This window comes from Coccinella septempunctata, chromosome 9, assembly GCF_907165205.1.
Source record: "Coccinella septempunctata chromosome 9, icCocSept1.1, whole genome shotgun sequence".
Lineage (NCBI taxonomy): Eukaryota > Metazoa > Arthropoda > Insecta > Coleoptera > Coccinellidae > Coccinella > Coccinella septempunctata.
Window position 1 is genome coordinate 4,359,431 of NC_058197.1, and position 17,870 is coordinate 4,377,300.

General features: G+C 40.1%; 3 protein-coding genes and 1 long non-coding RNA gene across 4 annotated transcripts; 3 read left to right on the plus strand and 1 right to left on the minus strand.

Annotated features, from left to right (window-relative positions):
* The first annotated feature begins 414 nt into the window (after nt 1-414).
* On the plus strand, nt 415-1,455 carry LOC123320990. The gene is made up of 3 exons (XM_044908491.1): nt 415-561; nt 999-1,159; nt 1,219-1,455. The coding sequence occupies exons 1-3, from the start codon at nt 495-497 to the stop codon at nt 1,453-1,455; spliced, it is 465 nt and encodes a 154-aa protein (XP_044764426.1). The 5' UTR covers nt 415-494.
* A 422-nt stretch (nt 1,456-1,877) lies between these two features.
* On the plus strand, nt 1,878-2,953 carry LOC123320991. The gene is made up of 3 exons (XM_044908492.1): nt 1,878-2,114; nt 2,243-2,509; nt 2,565-2,953. Exons 1-3 carry the CDS (start codon nt 1,878-1,880, stop codon nt 2,880-2,882), a joined length of 822 nt encoding a protein of 273 aa, XP_044764427.1. The 3' UTR covers nt 2,883-2,953.
* Nucleotides 2,954-4,188: 1,235 nt separating this feature from the next.
* Nucleotides 4,189-7,980, minus strand: LOC123320992. Its single transcript, XM_044908493.1, has one exon. The coding sequence runs from the start codon at nt 7,978-7,980 to the stop codon at nt 4,189-4,191; it is 3,792 nt and encodes a 1,263-aa protein (XP_044764428.1).
* Nucleotides 7,981-10,499: 2,519 nt separating this feature from the next.
* LOC123320901 lies at nt 10,500-11,965 on the plus strand. The gene is made up of 4 exons (XR_006538816.1): nt 10,500-10,794; nt 10,853-10,980; nt 11,421-11,621; nt 11,797-11,965. It is a non-coding gene; the product is annotated as an uncharacterized LOC123320901 (long non-coding RNA).
* The last annotated feature ends 5,905 nt before the right edge of the window (nt 11,966-17,870 follow it).

The window sequence follows — 17,870 nt, forward strand, 5'->3', positions numbered from 1 at the left end:
TCATTTTTGAGCAGTTCTTACTGTTAATTCAATTTCAGAAAAATTGTAGCTTGGGTCACTTTTGCTCGGAACGCCTCGAATATAGAGTGCAAATTGATTGCCACGATGGTAAATATCAAATTGAACATGAATATAACTTCAATAGAGGATACACTTTGGTAGTTTATTCTGTCAAAATAATCGTTCCAAAAACCTCCAAAATGAGAAGTCGCAAAGTTGCTGTCTAGGGTGCTTTTTTTACACCTACTATGTGATGTACTGGGTAATTACCCGCGATATGCGATGTTGCGGACATTAAGCACTCTCCAGTAAGTACTGGTGGCCTTTTTATAAATCAACATTGTGAAGTCGCATTTCCACAGTGGTAATTCCCAACAACTTCCCTGTGACTGAAACTGGTTGACTGGGCTGCTGCTCTGTTGGTCATTATCATTAGTTTTATTGGTCAATGCAGTTACAGTTTTTAGTGAGTTTAAGTACGTGATTTCTGATAAATGGAAATGGAGTATGAAAAATTACTCGCTGGCTGGGGGTTAGACTTCCTTTCAGAAAGTTTCAGAGGTAAGTGCGTATGTTTTCTGGTATTATTTAGGATAGGAGGATAATAAGTCGGACATCTAACATCTTTCAAGGGATTTGCCGCCAATATTACTGAAAGCCGTTAGAATTATTCAGTTTACAGCCCCCCTCATATTTTTGAATTTCAATGTTTTTTCGTAAATTGAGGATTGGGTACAAGACACAACCATCAGATTACCGAACCTTGCATTATAAAGGGTTGTACAACCTCATAATTAAAATTTATTTTCCATACAGGGCTGAAATTGAAACTGTAGTTCATATGGAAATCATTATGGAAAAAATAATTTCAAAATATTTGAGGCGGTACACACAACCTATATTCATACTAACCATTGCATTTTTTTCATTTCTTTTTCCTCAATTGGCCTCTAGAGTCTAGAGAGTCTAGAGAGGTAATCCCATTTTCATTTTTACAGAAGAGGGTATAACAGACGAAAGTTTCGACTTATTGGACGATGATACTATAAAGGTGATGATTCCAAAGGCAGGCCCGAGGCTCATTTTTAAAAAAAAGTTTGAAAGTCATGTAAATAAAAAATTGCAAAAAAGTCCTGAAACAACTGTTAGGAATTATAAGGTATAATATATTTGTTTCTTCAAACAATGAAAATTTTATATAATCATCTTGGATTTTAGTATTTCGAAGAGACTGAGAGCACGTGTTCCACTGAAACCGCAAATTCTATGTTGATAATGAATCCAGATGAAGAATTGAAAGTGCTCCTAGAGTCGTTTGATGAGTTAGAAGATAATTTAAATCATAGTAAGAACTCATCGAAGAGAAAAGTTTCACTCACTGGAGATGAACCATTTAATAAAATGGCAAAAATTCCTAGCATTTTTTATCCATTGGTGAGTGTGGGTTCATGTTAGTGAGGGTTATTTATAAAACTTCTAATTTTTAAGGATATGGAATCAATTCTCAAGAAAACACCAGTCCTATTGTATAACAGGGCCAAATTAAACAATGATTATAGAAATAAACTTTCCAAAATATTAGTAAATGAATTGATATTTGCTACCGGGAAGAGGTAATTTATTAGTTTACTGTTTACATCCATTTCCCAATTTACTTCTTTTGTGTATTATTATGGTTCCTAAGAAAGCATTATATATGTTTCAGTATAAAAAGAGAGGCATTTGTAAAAGTGTGCGAAGAAATAGTACAGCTCTTTCCCAATGAAGTGACTGAAACATATTACATACCGTATGTTTCATCCAAACATGGATTAAGAAAACAAGCAGCAAGGGGGAAGTTATGGTCTCGTTACCAAAATGTAAGGGCTCTTTTAAGAATGACGTCTGATCCAAAAAAAATTGAATCTGAAGTTGAGGGAGAAAGAGAAGATTCAGATGAATTGAAAAATGATTTGATATTCTTGGAGAGTGCAGTGGAACCTTTTGTTAGAATTTTGGAATCATGGGAAAGAACTTTTGATTACAGACAAAATCTTTTCAAAGAACCAAGCTTTGAAATCGATAAAATTTTTAATAAGTTCCCATGTTTAAAAATGCCTTATGCCTTAGAATTGGTGAGTTAGCCTTAAAACTTTTTGTGTTTTTAACTAAGTAAATTTATAAACACTGCTTATTATCCTTCTCATCTTTCTCTTATTCATCGTTAGTTAATATAACAATTAAAATATTTTATTAATTTCAGTTTGAAGCAGACTTCAATCGGATATACCCTGAGAAAATTGATATCGTTCATTCAGAGGGCCCAAAAATATGTAGGGCAATCATTAAAGAAAGTGAAGAACGTAAGGTTTCACCATTCAAAGAAGATATAGAAGATACAAATAAAAAAGCTCTTTTTCTATTGCCATACATGTTTTCACCAGTAACCATCAAAAAAGGAAAGTCTAACTCTGGAATATATAGACCTACAAGAAAGGAAGTACAGGAAAGCTTTTTTGTACAAGCTGAGGTAAGAACAAAATGTAGTTTGGTCATACAATATGCAATTCATTCATTTGTTTCAGAATTTTGAAGAAATAGAAGATCTCATCTCCAAGAGATCAAAGTTGTTGGATCCTTTAGAAATACCAATTCAACCGTTTATGGCAGAGGTAGGGAATCATTTTTTCATTTACTTCTACGGAATGCAATATAAACTTGATTCGAGTTTGAGAAGTTTGGAGCTTTTATATAAAATCTACCACTCTCTTAACTTGGAGTACCCAGCCGAGTCAAAACATGTATGGCAAGTTATTCAAGATGCAATATTCAAAATGCCTATCAGTGGAAAGAGCAGCAACGTCGTTACCTTCCTTAATGATCTCAAAGTTCATACAGTATAATTTCAAATCTAAGTACTGATCTTAGTTTCAACGCAAAATAGTCATTTCCAGAGTTATATTATCTTCATTGCATTAATTAATTTGCACTAACAACGTGTCTTTATTTCATATTCATAAGGTACTTGGTTTTAAAAAATGCCTATATGTTTCAAATGTCAGTTAGACTATAAAAATTTAAAAGGTTTGGTCAACCATTTCATAATAATCCACAAATGTAAAGATGCATTTCAATGTGGTGAACAGAACTGTAATAGAACCTATCAGACTATACATTCTTTTAGACAGCATTTTTTCAAAAAACATAGCTGTAAGCCCATTTCATATTCGCCTAGATGTGAACAAATTTCTTCATTGAATTTATCACCTTTGATAGATGCCAATGATCAATATTCACAAAGAATTATCCACAGTCCAGAAATGGAAGAAAAAAATATTTCTAAACCAGATTTTTTCAAAAATTTTTGTGTGCGCATGGATGGAAATATGTCGTTGTTTTTAGCAAATTTTTATGCAGATAAAACCTTATGTAGAAAAGATGTTCAGAATATTATGATCAGCATATCGGAACTCTTAAATGAACCATTGAATATTTTGCAGTCTTATCTAATCGAGGAAGGCCGTTCACTTTCAGATCCAAAAGAAATAAATAAGTTCTTCAAAAAAATGAAGGAGATTTTCAGTAATTTTTCTCAGTATAAAAGTTTCAAGCAGTTCAAAGATATGGGGAATTTCATTGAACCTATTGAATATGTTGTGGGAAAGAAACCTGATTTGTTTGCTAATAATACTATAATGTCTAAGACTTATAGGGCAGCATTTGTTCCTTTTGAGTCAGTTATTGAATTTGATGGTATAGGTGGACTGTATTATGGATTTGTTGAGCACTGATTTTAAACTTATTTATTTACAGAAAAGCAAGGAATTTTATAGATATTGATACATATGTGAATATATCGTCACGCTTGTGGTGGTGTGCGTGGGTGAATGTTAACTTGACGACTGACTCTGGTATTTATGTCCCCTTCGTTGGATCTGGTCTTTTTCCATCATCAAGTCGTATTGGGGCGGGAAATACCATGGTTGTTGCTAGGGGACGAAAGATCTCTGGAGCGGCGGGAACATCCTCCCCACCTTGAAAGTACCCTCTTTCAAACATCTATAAGGAGAGGACAGATTTTCTGGAACCCTCGCTTGACCACTCCGGAGGAAGTCTTTATAGTGGCCACTCTACAAACTCCGTCGGGACCTGGGTGTAGATGGGTAATTCGTCCTAGCTGCCACTGGGTTGGCAGGTTATGGTCATCTTTTAATAGAACCAAAGCGTTTTCCTGTAGTGCGCCTTGGGTTTTTTCCATCTTTGGCGAAGTTGCAGCTCGGAGATGTACTCTGTCTTCCAACGTCGCCAGAAATGCTGTGTCATTTGTTGGACTAGTTGGAAACGATCTAGCCTATTGATTTTGACATCAGTGACATCCTCGTCTGGGGCAGCAATTAGTGGCCTGCCAATTATGAAGTGAGCAGGAGTCAAAGAAGTTAGGTCATTTGGATCTGAACTAAGGGGAGATAGTGGACGGGAATTTAAAATTGCCTCCACTTGACACAACAAAGTGGATAATTCCTCGAACGAAAGAGGTGTTTTGGATATTACTCTTTTAATGCGGTGCTTGGAACTTTTGACTCCGGCTTCCCAGAGTCCACCAAAATGTGGCGAATAGGGCGGTATGAATTGCCAATCAATATATTGTTCAGATGAGAATCTTTTGATATTGTTGATGCTAGAAGGCATTACTCTGGCGTTGGGTAAATCGCTCATTAAATTCATTGAACTTACAACCTTATGTGTAAGGCGTGATAATAGTACTGCGCCGCAAAGCTCTAATCTTGGTATGCTGACAGTTTTTATTGGTGCCACTTTGGATTTAGCACAAAGTAATGAGACACGTATATTGCCATCTTTGTCCAAACTACGTAAATAGACGCACGCGCCGTAGGCCCTCTCTGATGAATCGCAAAACCCGTGTAGTTCGACCCTTATACAATTTTGTATTATAGCGTGCCGCGATATAGACAGGTTATTCAGTATAGGCAATTCGTGCTGAAAGGCGAGCCAAGTGCATTTTATAGATTCTGGAATAGGATCGTCCCAAGACGTCTTAGTTGACCACAATTCTTGCAATAGAATTTTGGCTAAGATTATGCAAGGACTTAGTAATCCTAGCGGATCAAATATTTTTGACACAATGGACAAGATGGATCTCTTTGTGAAATCTTGATGCTCATGATTGATATTGATATTGTACATCAAATTATCGTTTTGACATGACCAAGTCAAACCTAATGTTTTTGTCTTATCATTTTTAGAAAATTCGAGATTATCGCGAGCTAGGTCAGATTGAACAATATTGTGTAGAACTTCGGATGAGTTGGAGTACCATTTTCGGAGCTCGAAACAACCGCCTGTCAAAACATCGGAAACCTCGCGACATATTCGCTGCGCATCTGGAAGAGAATCCGCGCCTGTGAGCAAGTCATCTACGTAAAAATCTTGCTTAATTATACGAGCTATGTCTGGTTTGATATCATGAATATCTTGGGCTAATGCGAATAAGCATCTTATGGCGAGAAAACTGGCCGAAGCTTGACCGTAGGTGACGGTGTTGAGCTCGTATGTACATAGCTCCTTTGAAGGGTTATCGCGCCATAGTATCCGCTGTAGTGGTCGCTGTATTGGGTTGACCAAAACCTGGCGATACATTTTCGCTATATCGGCGGATATGACGAATTTATATTTACGAAATCTCAATATTATGGAGAATAATTCATTTTGTAGAACCGGCCCTATAGCTTGAATATTGTTTAGAGATATACTGTTACTAGTCGGAGCCGAAGCATCAAATACTACTCGCAGCTTTGTGGTTAGACTTGACTCTTTTAGCACGCCGTGATGAGGCATATAGTATTCTTGATCAATGGTTGGGCTGTCTACTATTGTCATATGGTTTAAATTGATGTATTCGTGCATAAACTCTCTATACATAGTTCCTAGCCTTTCGTTTCTTAGTAAACGCTTTTCTAAGGCTAGAAAGCGAAGCTTTGCCTGAGACCTTGATTCTCCCAGAACTGAAGGTTCTTGCTTGAGCGGCAAATTGACTACAAACCGTCCATCGGGATTTCTTGTCGTAGTTTCCGCGAATAACCTTTCACATAAAAGTTCATCTGGGGAAAGAATCTTCTCATTGGACAATTCTTCAATTTCCCAAAATTTTGTGAGCGCTTGAAGTAGTTCTCGATTTAAGCTTAGATTACACGAAACAGTTTTTGGGTTAACTATACCGAGTGGTCCGGATACGATCCATCCTAGCTTAGTTTTTTGTAAGTAGGGACCGCGTTTGCCTAAGACCAATTTATTGTTATCTAGGAGCTGCCAAAACAGATCGGCACCGATCAACATATCGACAGGACCGGGCTTATGGAATTCTGGATCCGCTAACAGTATATGAGATATTATTGCAATACTAGGCATTTGACTAGTTATCTCTGGTAGGATATAGCAAATTAAATTTGTGGAAAATCTATTGACTTGGGACTTGAGTTCGATATTGCATTTAGTTTTTACAGATGAAATGTTGTTTGCTATGCCGTATATCTCAAGATTGCTGGATTGGCCAATAACGTTCAACTTTCTTTGCAGGCGTTCCGTAATGAATGATGTTTGAGAACCGCAATCCAGAAGGGCTCTTACCGAATGCCATTTACCAAAATTGTCCGATATTGATACTCGAGCAGTTGACAGTATTGTTTGCCCTGTTGAACATTGGAGCACGCCACTGCTCAGAACATTCGCGCTGGACGGCTCGTTATCGTTCTCGTTCGATTGCACTCTTCTAATACTATCGTCATGTAAAAGAGAGTTATGGCGAGACCTGCATTTTTTACATGGCCCTATTTTACACTTGCTTATAGGATGCCCTTCTCGCAGACAGTTAGCGCATATAGAAGGATTATTTCTGACGTATTGGTTCCTTTCTATTATTGACAAATTTAAAAATTTATTGCATGTATATATTGAGTGATTTCCCTGACAAAAGGTACACGTATAGTGGTTGGAAACTAAAACTCTAGATGTTTCCTTTCTAGCACTACGCATAAAATCTTTACCTGGCCTATTGGAGTTTCTATCGCGGGATTGATTGCTCTTATAATCTAATGAATCCACAAAATTCGCACGCTCGCGTAAAAAACTTAAAAACTCGTCAATATCTGGCGATTCCGTTTTGTTTCGCTGGTGCCGCTCCCAATCACATAGTGAAGCGTTATCGACTTTCTGTGATATCCAGAAAATTAATAAGCAATCCCAATTTTCGACTGATTGTCCTAACTGCTCAATAGCGCCTAAATGTCGAGAAATATTGTCAGCTAATTGCTGTAGCTTATCGCAGGAACCCTTGTGAATAGGTTCAAAAAATAGCAATGCACCTAAATGGTCGTGCAATAACTTTTTTGTATTATTGAATCTTTCGCATAAAGTACTCCACGCTACTGTATAGTTATCTGCAGTATGTTGAATTTTCTTTATTGATGCCGCAGCAGTGCCTTCTAGCGCACCCCGTAGGTAGAAAAACTTCTGTACTGATGTGAGAGATTCGTTTTCATGTATCAAACTTTTGAAAGTATCTCTGAACTCTAACGAATCTTCAAAGTTGCCGTTAAATTTAGGTAATAGAATATCTGGCAACTTTATTCCTACTGATTCGGATTTATAGGAAGACTGAACATTTAATTGAGGACTGGGAAACTCATATCGTTTCAAAAATAGCTTGGCTTTATTAGTTAAGTCGTAGAATTTTTCTTCGAAAGCCTCTCTCTTCTCTGATTGCTCAGGTAAGGCAGTTAACGCACATGTCATTTCAATCTCGTTTTGGACATTATTGAAATTGTTATGGATGTCCAAAGTATTTTTCAACCTATCCTCAAATATAGCGATTTCAAGATCTGTTAAATTTTGTTTGCTTATTGCTTGATCAAGGTGCTTCTGAAATGAAGTTAACGTACCGTCAATCAGAGCTCGCTTTCTTTCTAATGCGACTAATTCTGCCATTATAGAAATATTGATTTTAAATAGAAATATAGAAAAGACGAAATAGAGGCAATTTTATAGGGATTAGGCAGGTATGTGAAAAGGAAAGGACTCACTCAGAATATGGACCTGCTAAACCTTGCTCGTCTCTAGGGATTATAGGTGCTGGAGTGGCGGCTTCGGGACGTCTCTTTGGTTGGACGATTGCCCTGCTTTCAAAATCCAGACACAGGCACTTGACTTGGCGTCGCACAATTCTCGGCTGTATTGTATTCACGTATGGAAATTATTGTAATTCCTTGATTTTCTTGAGTATCCGCTCGATGGACCATGAATTTGATGGTATAGGTGGACTGTATTATAGATTTGTTGAGCACTGATTTTAAACTTATTTATTTACAGAAAAGCAAGAAATTTTATAGATAGTGATACATATGTGAATATATCGTCACGCTTGTGGTGGTGTGCGTGGGTGAATGTTAACTTGACGACTGACTCTGGTATTTATGTCCCCTTCGTTGGATCTGGTCTTTTTCCATCATCAAGTCGTATTGGGGCGGGAAATACCATGGTTGTTGCTAGGGGACGAAAGATCTCTGGAGCGGCGGGAACAGTTATAAAGTGTTTTCTTGAATTGCCTGACGTTCTTCCTACCATAATGTCATATATGGAAAGTTGCAGAAAGCAAAAAAATCTATATAATCTTATTCAAACTGACTATTGGAAAAGTAAGATAAGAACATTTGGCGAAAATTCCATTATCATTCCTTATAATCTGTACTTCGATGAATACGAAATTGGAAACCCTCTGGGATCTCATAGCGGAATTCACAAATTAGGGGCACTATATCTGTCTATAGGGGAGGATGGGCCACCATGAGAAGCGTTTACCATGAGACAGTCGCCATTATTCTTGAATTACGCGCCATAATTTGTCGCGATCCACAGAAACGTTAGGCTGAAGATATGTTAGTCTTATTTATGTTGCCGAAGAAGCCGCACGTGCATTAACAAAATATTCGCCAGTCCCGATTCGTATTCATCATAGTGAAATTTTTCCTTAAGATCATGTAACGCGCGTTTCTCGGAGAAGCCTTAATCTCGAGCGCCAGCTATTCTTTTCAATAGGAAGAATAGCAAACCTACCAGGGTAGCTGCTAGCCAGAGACAGAGCTCGGTGTTGTCTAGGGTAGTAGCGACAACGAAGAAGTCAAAATCGAACTATGTAAATGTTTATTCACAACTTCGGAAACTAATCACATGTCAAAGGGAGATATGTGTGATATAAAATATGAGTGATTCTATCAGTGAACACACATTCGGGAAATCTTATCCGGTCACGAGCACTTTATGAAATTTATACCGGGTGTAGTGAAAAATTAACGGTTCAATAAAAATGCGCCAACCAGAACTGACGAATGCTAAGGACTTGCTATACGGTATCGGTGTGTAGTTGTATTTCTCCGGGAATGAAACACAATAAGGGCGGATCTGTTCGAGACTTTTATTCGCTGCCCCAAGGGTTAACACGCCATGACTGACAGCGAAGAAAATGTCTATTTTTAGCGCAACTACGGGATTTCACTGACTACTTGCGGTATCTCTTATTCTCTGCCCCAAGGGTTAACACGCCATGACTGACAGAAAAGAAGAGATTTCGGATTTAACACTTATGACGCGGACAGGGGGGTTGACGGAACTTTCCCTTCAGTACCCCAAGGGTTAACACGCCATGACTGATAGTGAAGGGAAAAGTTAGACTCGCGAAACAGGGTAAAGAACGATAAAATACAACAGGAAACGATACAGTACAGCAGTGTCAAAGTTAAAGAAATAACGGCGTAGGTCTAACAAAGAAACTGAACGGTACAGACGGGGACCTACCTCCTTTGTTTCAAGCACTCGAAACTCAAAGGATTTAAAAAAGAAAAACTAAAAAAAATTAATTCTAAGCACTGATGCAAATAACACAAAATGATTATTCTCAACGGCGAAAGTACTACGGAAAATCAACTGAATTTATACTAGAAGTTAGAAACCACGTTAGAAAGCGAAATAATACTCAAGCGAAAGGAAAGCACTGAAGTAAAATTCAAAAGTCAGCCGACGAACTGAAGTAACAGTCGAAAAGTCGAAAAGTGTCCGTCGCGGGGGGAAAATTTGCTTTTATAGGTATATCCCCTCTCACGGTAAGAATCTGAAAATTCCAGAATGCGACAAGAATGAAAAACGTCGTCAGCTCCGGTTTATCGCATATCAACAGATGAAAAACGTTGAAATCTTCAGCGGCATGTAAGAAAAACGACGTAAAATACAGATAAGCGGTTTTTTACATTTACTCTGCCTGTCGGAATGAACGTACGGAATATTCGAGAATTAAAATATTTTCAAAGACGGAAATTTAAAACGAAAAAATTCACTAAGATGAACTCCAATTTTCCTCAGAAAACTGGGGTTCATTACACCACCTCCACCTCGGAAGAAATTAACTTACGATGAAATAGTGAGCTTAATTTCACGACTCTATCTATCCCTAGTACCTTACTTTCGCGCGCGCCACCTATATACCATAGACAAACTATACTCGTGACCAGTTTACAATAGCTGTATTCGATAGTACCTATCTTCTCTATGGTTGGCAATGGTAGTTCCAATGCGCACGCAGAAACGTCAGCGTCAGTCATTTCGGCGCAGGTCTCCGCCATCTTGTCAAAGCACCTTGTTCAGCGTTCCGTGGACACATGATGTGGGTATTTAATAGTGGAAAATCTTCTTTCTCTATGTGGAAATTCATCTTCATCGCTGGTCGGAAACGTGCCATGTTTCATCCCTCCGGTGAGTACCTAATTTAACTGTGTTTGGCGGGTGTTTGAATTCCATCGTGGTTTTGTAGGTTACCCAGGAATCGTGGGAGCTGCAACAGGTGGAAAGCCTCCAACAGCTCGACGTGGGGGCTCAATGGGCTGGTGTGACCCGGCTGTACGGACGTTGAGACTCTCGGATCCGGTATGAGACTTGCAGGTGGGTAATTTCTAACAATAAACTCTCCAATCTTCATCGTTCTTCGTGGTCAACTTTTCTTCTTGGAACGGTTTTTCCCTGTATTCTGTTTTCAGGTAGACGGTGCTTTCTTCAGGTAAACAGTGTTAAATTGACGGTACAATAATTTCGATTCGGTTCAGGACAGAAATTGGTTAGATCTATTGGATTAATAGACGGATATACTCAGTTGCAAGGTGAAACAGTATCCTTTATTGGTATTCCTTACATAAATAACAGATTTTTCGGACAGTTTTAACAGGTTTGATTTATAATTGCATGCTGAACGGATGAAAATCTGTAGATACGGTATTTCGGTCAACGGTGGTGCCTGTACGGAATTTGAACGGAATTGTTACGGTGTAATCGGTTATAATTATGCTGAATAACGTGCTTCAAATGTACGAGATTTCTCCTTGCAGGTGGCCTTGGTTTCTTGGACAGGCACAGAGGGCTAACTCCCTACTGGTTGACATGCGGAACCTGTTTAACTTCTTTCGGGGTGGTTCAGATTGGGTGGATGCACTAGGAATATCACATTGGACGGCAGCCTCTCTTTGACAGTGATGAGAATGACAAGGACAGTTTCTAGTCAGTGTACCTACAGTTATTCGGATCAACAGGTAAACAGAAAATGATAATATAGTCGGTAACGGAAAAAATGAACGGATTTCCTAGTTTCAGAGGTTATTTCTATAGAACGGTTAACGGATCATGTCAATAATATTATTATGCATGAAATGGTTTTAAATCTTTAATGTGTATGTTAGTGATTTTTCTACCCTCTGTATCTTTCAGGTCATAGACAACAGGTGAAACGACTTTAACAACGGTGAACGGACCGGAAAACTTCGGAGCCAACTTGGCGGCGAAACTGTCAACGGCAGAGGATAAAGGACGGTCCCGGCGTAGAACTTTATCTCCCACATGGTATCGGATTTCTCTTCGTCGAAGATTGTAGTGGTGAGCCTGTTGTTGGAACGCACGGTATAGTTTAGTACGGACGAACTCATAAGCCTCCTGGAGATGTTTGATCTGTTGAGTACGGTAAGTCATGTCTCTGTTTTCTTCTTCTGTACGGTTGGATTCTCCGTTCATTTCATTATTGTGGGGGTTTGTCGAATAAATCGCCCTCGGGACTTCTAGTTCCCTTCCATAATTTAAAAATGCCGGTGTAAATCCCGTAGACTCCTGTTTAGCGGTGTTGATGGCAAACGTTAACTCTCCTATCTTTTCATCCCAAGTTCGTTGATCGGCTTCACAAAACTGTGCTATCATGGTCTTTAGGGTACGGTTAGCTCTTTCTACAGGGTTGCACTGAGGAGTATACGGTGGTGTGAAACGGTGAGCGATGTTCAGCTCTCGGAGACTGTTCTTGAATAGCCTGCTGTCGAATTGTACTCCATTGTCGGATATTACTAGTTTTGGGCAACCGTATTTCAGTATGACTTGTTCGTAGAGGGCCGAATAAACAGTTTTGGCGGTAGCTTTCCGCAACGGACGACACTCTACCCACTTTGTGAACCGGTCTTGCATTACCACGATGTAGGAGTTTCCCTTTTTTGACCGTGGCAATGGTCCAACTATGTCCGTGGATACTTCTTTGAACGGCGCATCCGCCATTCGGTGTGGTTGCATCTTACCCGGGGTTTTCTGTTGCGAAACTTTGTACTTTTGGCACGATGTGCAGTTCCTCACGTATTTCGCAATGTCTCTAAACATCCCTGGCCAGTAATAATTTCTGGCTATCCGTGCAATCGTCTTAGCAATCCCCATGTGACCTGCTAGTTCTGAGTCGTGGTTTTCCTGCAGTACTTCTGTTCGCTGTTCGGATGGTACACAGAGTTTCCAGGGTTGGCCGGTTCCATCTTCTGTGAAGTCTGATGAGTCCCAGAAATGTCGCAACAGTTTTCCATTTTCAACGGCGTAGTCAGGAAAATTTGTTGGGTCTTTTTCCACCTCCTGTAACTTCTTGTTGTACCATTTGCACCGGGTTGTTTCCATTTCGGCCAGGTATACGGAATCTACGGACGGTAGCGATTTAGGTGACGGGCTGTCCGCAGGTGTTTTCAGGTATTTTCTCCGGCCCTGCACTTGAACAGCTTCTTGAATTTTCGGTGTTGGTTTGGCAATCAGTCGACCTTCCAGGTAACAGTCCGCGGTACTGAGGTTAATGGAAAAATTGAACCTTCCTAAGACGTCCATTCCTAGAATGAGGTCAACTGGTAAATCAGGCACCAACAGAAATTTTACGTCGGTCAAGGAATAATCAGCCAGGTGAACAGTGGTAGTGTAGAGTTTGGGTGTTGTCGTGGGTTGACCATTTGCAACCACCACGAAACCATTCTCAACATGTTGTCCGGTGATTCCCTTGCTTTCACATTGTTTTGCCACTTTCCGACTTACGAAACTCTTCGTGGCTCCAGTGTCAATTAATGCTTTGTAGTGTTCTCCGGCTATCTTAACTTCGACAAGCGGTCGGTTATCGTTCCAGGCAGTCGATGTCATGGGAGTCAGTGTGTCGGGAGATATGGTCGACTCCTTCTCCATACCTCCGTCTAGTTTTCCGGACGGCAGGGACAATCTCGTGAGAGAATGTTCTCCCTCTGACATCGAGAACAGAAAATTTTCGGTGGCCTGCGACATTCTCGACGCATGTGGCCATATCCACCACATCGGAAACACTGTGTCTGGAAGGACACGCTCCTCCCTGATGATGATTGGGTCCGGTCAGCGTGGCTATTTTCGGCTCGACGACGGGGTGACGGTGTTGAATTTCCGGATCTACCTTCGGACCTGTCTCCAGAAGTTGGACGGTGTGATTCCTGTTGCTGGCCTATTGATTCTCTGGACCTGGGTGGCCTTGGACGGCTTTCCCCCGGCGGATAAAGTCGTGTCTGGTTGGCTGGTGTCGGCGGGATTGATTTCCTATGATCAGTTGTTTGTACCTGTTCTCCGGTATCCACAGAAAAACTCGCCTGATATCGGTTCAGTTGGCGGGGAGTGTACGTTAAGTGAGGTTCCTCCACGAAACCTGGTTTTGAGGGTGGCCGGGTGTACTGGCTCATCTGCCATGGGACCAGTTCAAAAATTTTTCCTTTACGGAGAAGTTCATCATACGTCTTGGTCTCCTGGAAGGCCAAGGCCTGCTGTAAGGGCGGAATCAACCTCTGTCGGATAAGTCGGATCTGCTCCACTTCGGATGGTTTTGTATAGGTGAGTTTCTGGAATAAGTTCTGCATCCGGGTAACATATAGGAGCAACTTTTCTTCAGGTCCCTGTGTTCGTCTTTTTATTTCCTCCAACAGATTCTCCTCATAGTTGACAGGCAGAAATGCTTCTTTCAGTTGGTTGCTGAAATCCTCCCAATCCTCGAAAGTACCTCTCCTGGGAATAAACCAATCCCTCGCATCCTTCCGTAGTAATTCATAAACTGATTCAAAAACTTGTTCCAGGGACACTTTACGGGATTCAGCCAGCCTCTCCACTTCCTCAAGGAATCCGGTCACACTTCCAGTGCCATCAAATGAAATGTTCCATTTGTGTACAGGGACCGTCGGTATTGTTGATCGGGACTCCGGTTCCGATCTGGCAGGCGTTGTGATGACCGGTCGGTCAGAACTTATCCAAGGTGCAGGTAAGTGTGGAAAAGACACCCTTCGTGTAGAATTAATCCATCTACCCCGTGCCGGACCTTCCGGTGTTGTTGTCCCACAGTCCTGTGACTGTGTGAGAGGTATCGCTGGTAACTGTCGCAGTAATGCTCTACATGTCTGTCGTGTCTCATTCATGACTTCTTCTAATGTTGGATTCCTTACAGGTGTTCCAGTATGTGAGACATCGACCGCTACAGGAGGATCGACACCATCTCCCAAGTCGATAAGCGATGGCTCTCGGAGCCCTGAAATCCGTTCCGGTTGGATCGGTGACACACCAGGTGAACTGGGCACCTCCACATCTAAGAGAGACCTCTGATGTCGGTTAGATGGCTGCGGCTGTTCACGATTACTCTTCTGACGTAGCTCCTCTAGTGTTTCCAACGCCTTAGCTGTAGTTGCCTTCATTTGTCCAACTAGTTGTAACTGTGTTGTGTCTGCAGTAACAATAAAGTCCAGCCTTCCTTGTATGTGTATCAATCGGGTGTAAATTCGCGAAAATTCGTTAGCCGCATTCTCATGATTGAAGTTCTGAAGGGATTCCACTAAATCGGTGAGTTTATTTTGGCAAATCTCAATCTCCGAGGCGGGGTTCAATGATGTTGGGGGTAATAGAGGTTCATTAGACTGAAGTACTTGTCGTAGTAGACTCCGTTTAGTCATCACAGTACCCGGTATCGATTGTCCTCTCAGTTGTAATTCGTATGTAAGTTCATCACTGAGTAACCGGTTCACATCCATGTTCGACATATTATTTTCAACTAAGTCCGATTCAGAACGCACCAATCTTTCACACTCGGTATGTCTTTCACAATCTGTTTAAGTTCTAAGTCCAACCCGGTGAGTTAATCGTTAGCTAACCTACTCACTTAAGTTCGAAGTGGGTATCGGTGTAACCCCAAAAAAAAAAAAATTTTAAAGTCTAAGTCCCGGCGAATCAGAAAAAAGTCTAAGTTCAAGTCCCGGCGCACTAAAATAATCTAAGTCCCGATGTATCACACTAAAAATTTTACAAGTCCGACGTTACTCGAAAAAAATTTCAATCTGTCCCACTAAAGTCCGAAAATATTCGCGAAATACCGCACACACTCGCAAGTCGTTTCGTATAGTCCGGAAAATTTCCCGAAATTCGAATAGCACCAGAATGCACAGGTTAAATTCTAAATAGTTTTTCACGTTCAGTATCCAGAAAATAAATCGCAATAATCGAATTTCAGTTTTCAGAAAAATCAGAAATAATTGGTAAGTTTCAACAGTACAGGTCAAAAGCAAATGACAGCAGGTAGACAAGTTATCAATAGGGTAATAGGTGATTCACTAATACCGATAGGTAAATCAAACCTATTAAATTTTACCAATTGTGACAATAAATTTTCAATGTTCGGAAATTCACTCACCTTCAATACGAAATTTAAAACAGTTCAATTCAATAAATCAGAAATAATAAGAAATCGGAATTAATTTTCACTGATATAATGGCGCAACAACAGTTCAGTTTTCAATAACTCAATAAAGTAATCGGCAAAAGGAATAATCACAAATTAATTAAATTATTTCCAATAGGTTTCAACAATAGGAAAATTTTCAGAATATAGTCCAATTCAATTCACAGTATAACAGTTCAATACAGAGTGGCAGGTAATAAAACACAGATCAAGTTTATTTTTCACAGTTCTCGGTTCAAGAAATAGTTACTCACTGTTCTTAGGTTTTACTCACTGTTTCGGGAATTCACTCACTGTCCGGTTAATGTTTCTCACCTCTGTTGTTTCCTACTGGATTTTGCACTGTCCCTGCTCGGGCGCCATTTTGTAACGCGCGTTTCTCGGAGAAGCCTTAATCTCGAGCGCCAGCTATTCTTTTCAATAGGAAGAATAGCAAACCTACCAGGGTAGCTGCTAGCCAGAGACAGAGCTCGGTGTTGTCTAGGGTAGTAGCGACAACGAAGAAGTCAAAATCGAACTATGTAAATGTTTATTCACAACTTCGGAAACTAATCACATGTCAAAGGGAGATATGTGTGATATAAAATATGAGTGATTCTATCAGTGAACACACATTCGGGAAATCTTATCCGGTCACGAGCACTTTATGAAATTTATACCGGGTGTAGTGAAAAATTAACGGTTCAATAAAAATGCGCCAACCAGAACTGACGAATGCTAAGGACTTGCTATACGGTATCGGTGTGTAGTTGTATTTCTCCGGGAATGAAACACAATAAGGGCGGATCTGTTCGAGACTTTTATTCGCTGCCCCAAGGGTTAACACGCCATGACTGACAGCGAAGAAAATGTCTATTTTTAGCGCAACTACGGGATTTCACTGACTACTTGCGGTATCTCTTATTCTCTGCCCCAAGGGTTAACACGCCATGACTGACAGAAAAGAAGAGATTTCGGATTTAACACTTATGACGCGGACAGGGGGGTTGACGGAACTTTCCCTTCAGTACCCCAAGGGTTAACACGCCATGACTGATAGTGAAGGGAAAAGTTAGACTCGCGAAACAGGGTAAAGAACGATAAAATACAACAGGAAACGATACAGTACAGCAGTGTCAAAGTTAAAGAAATAACGGCGTAGGTCTAACAAAGAAACTGAACGGTACAGACGGGGACCTACCTCCTTTGTTTCAAGCACTCGAAACTCAAAGGATTTAAAAAAGAAAAACTAAAAAAAATTAATTCTAAGCACTGATGCAAATAACACAAAATGATTATTCTCAACGGCGAAAGTACTACGGAAAATCAACTGAATTTATACTAGAAGTTAGAAACCACGTTAGAAAGCGAAATAATACTCAAGCGAAAGGAAAGCACTGAAGTAAAATTCAAAAGTCAGCCGACGAACTGAAGTAACAGTCGAAAAGTCGAAAAGTGTCCGTCGCGGGGGGAAAATTTGCTTTTATAGGTATATCCCCTCTCACGGTAAGAATCTGAAAATTCCAGAATGCGACAAGAATGAAAAACGTCGTCAGCTCCGGTTTATCGCATATCAACAGATGAAAAACGTTGAAATCTTCAGCGGCATGTAAGAAAAACGACGTAAAATACAGATAAGCGGTTTTTTACATTTACTCTGCCTGTCGGAATGAACGTACGGAATATTCGAGAATTAAAATATTTTCAAAGACGGAAATTTAAAACGAAAAAATTCACTAAGATGAACTCCAATTTTCCTCAGAAAACTGGGGTTCATTACAATCAATTCAGT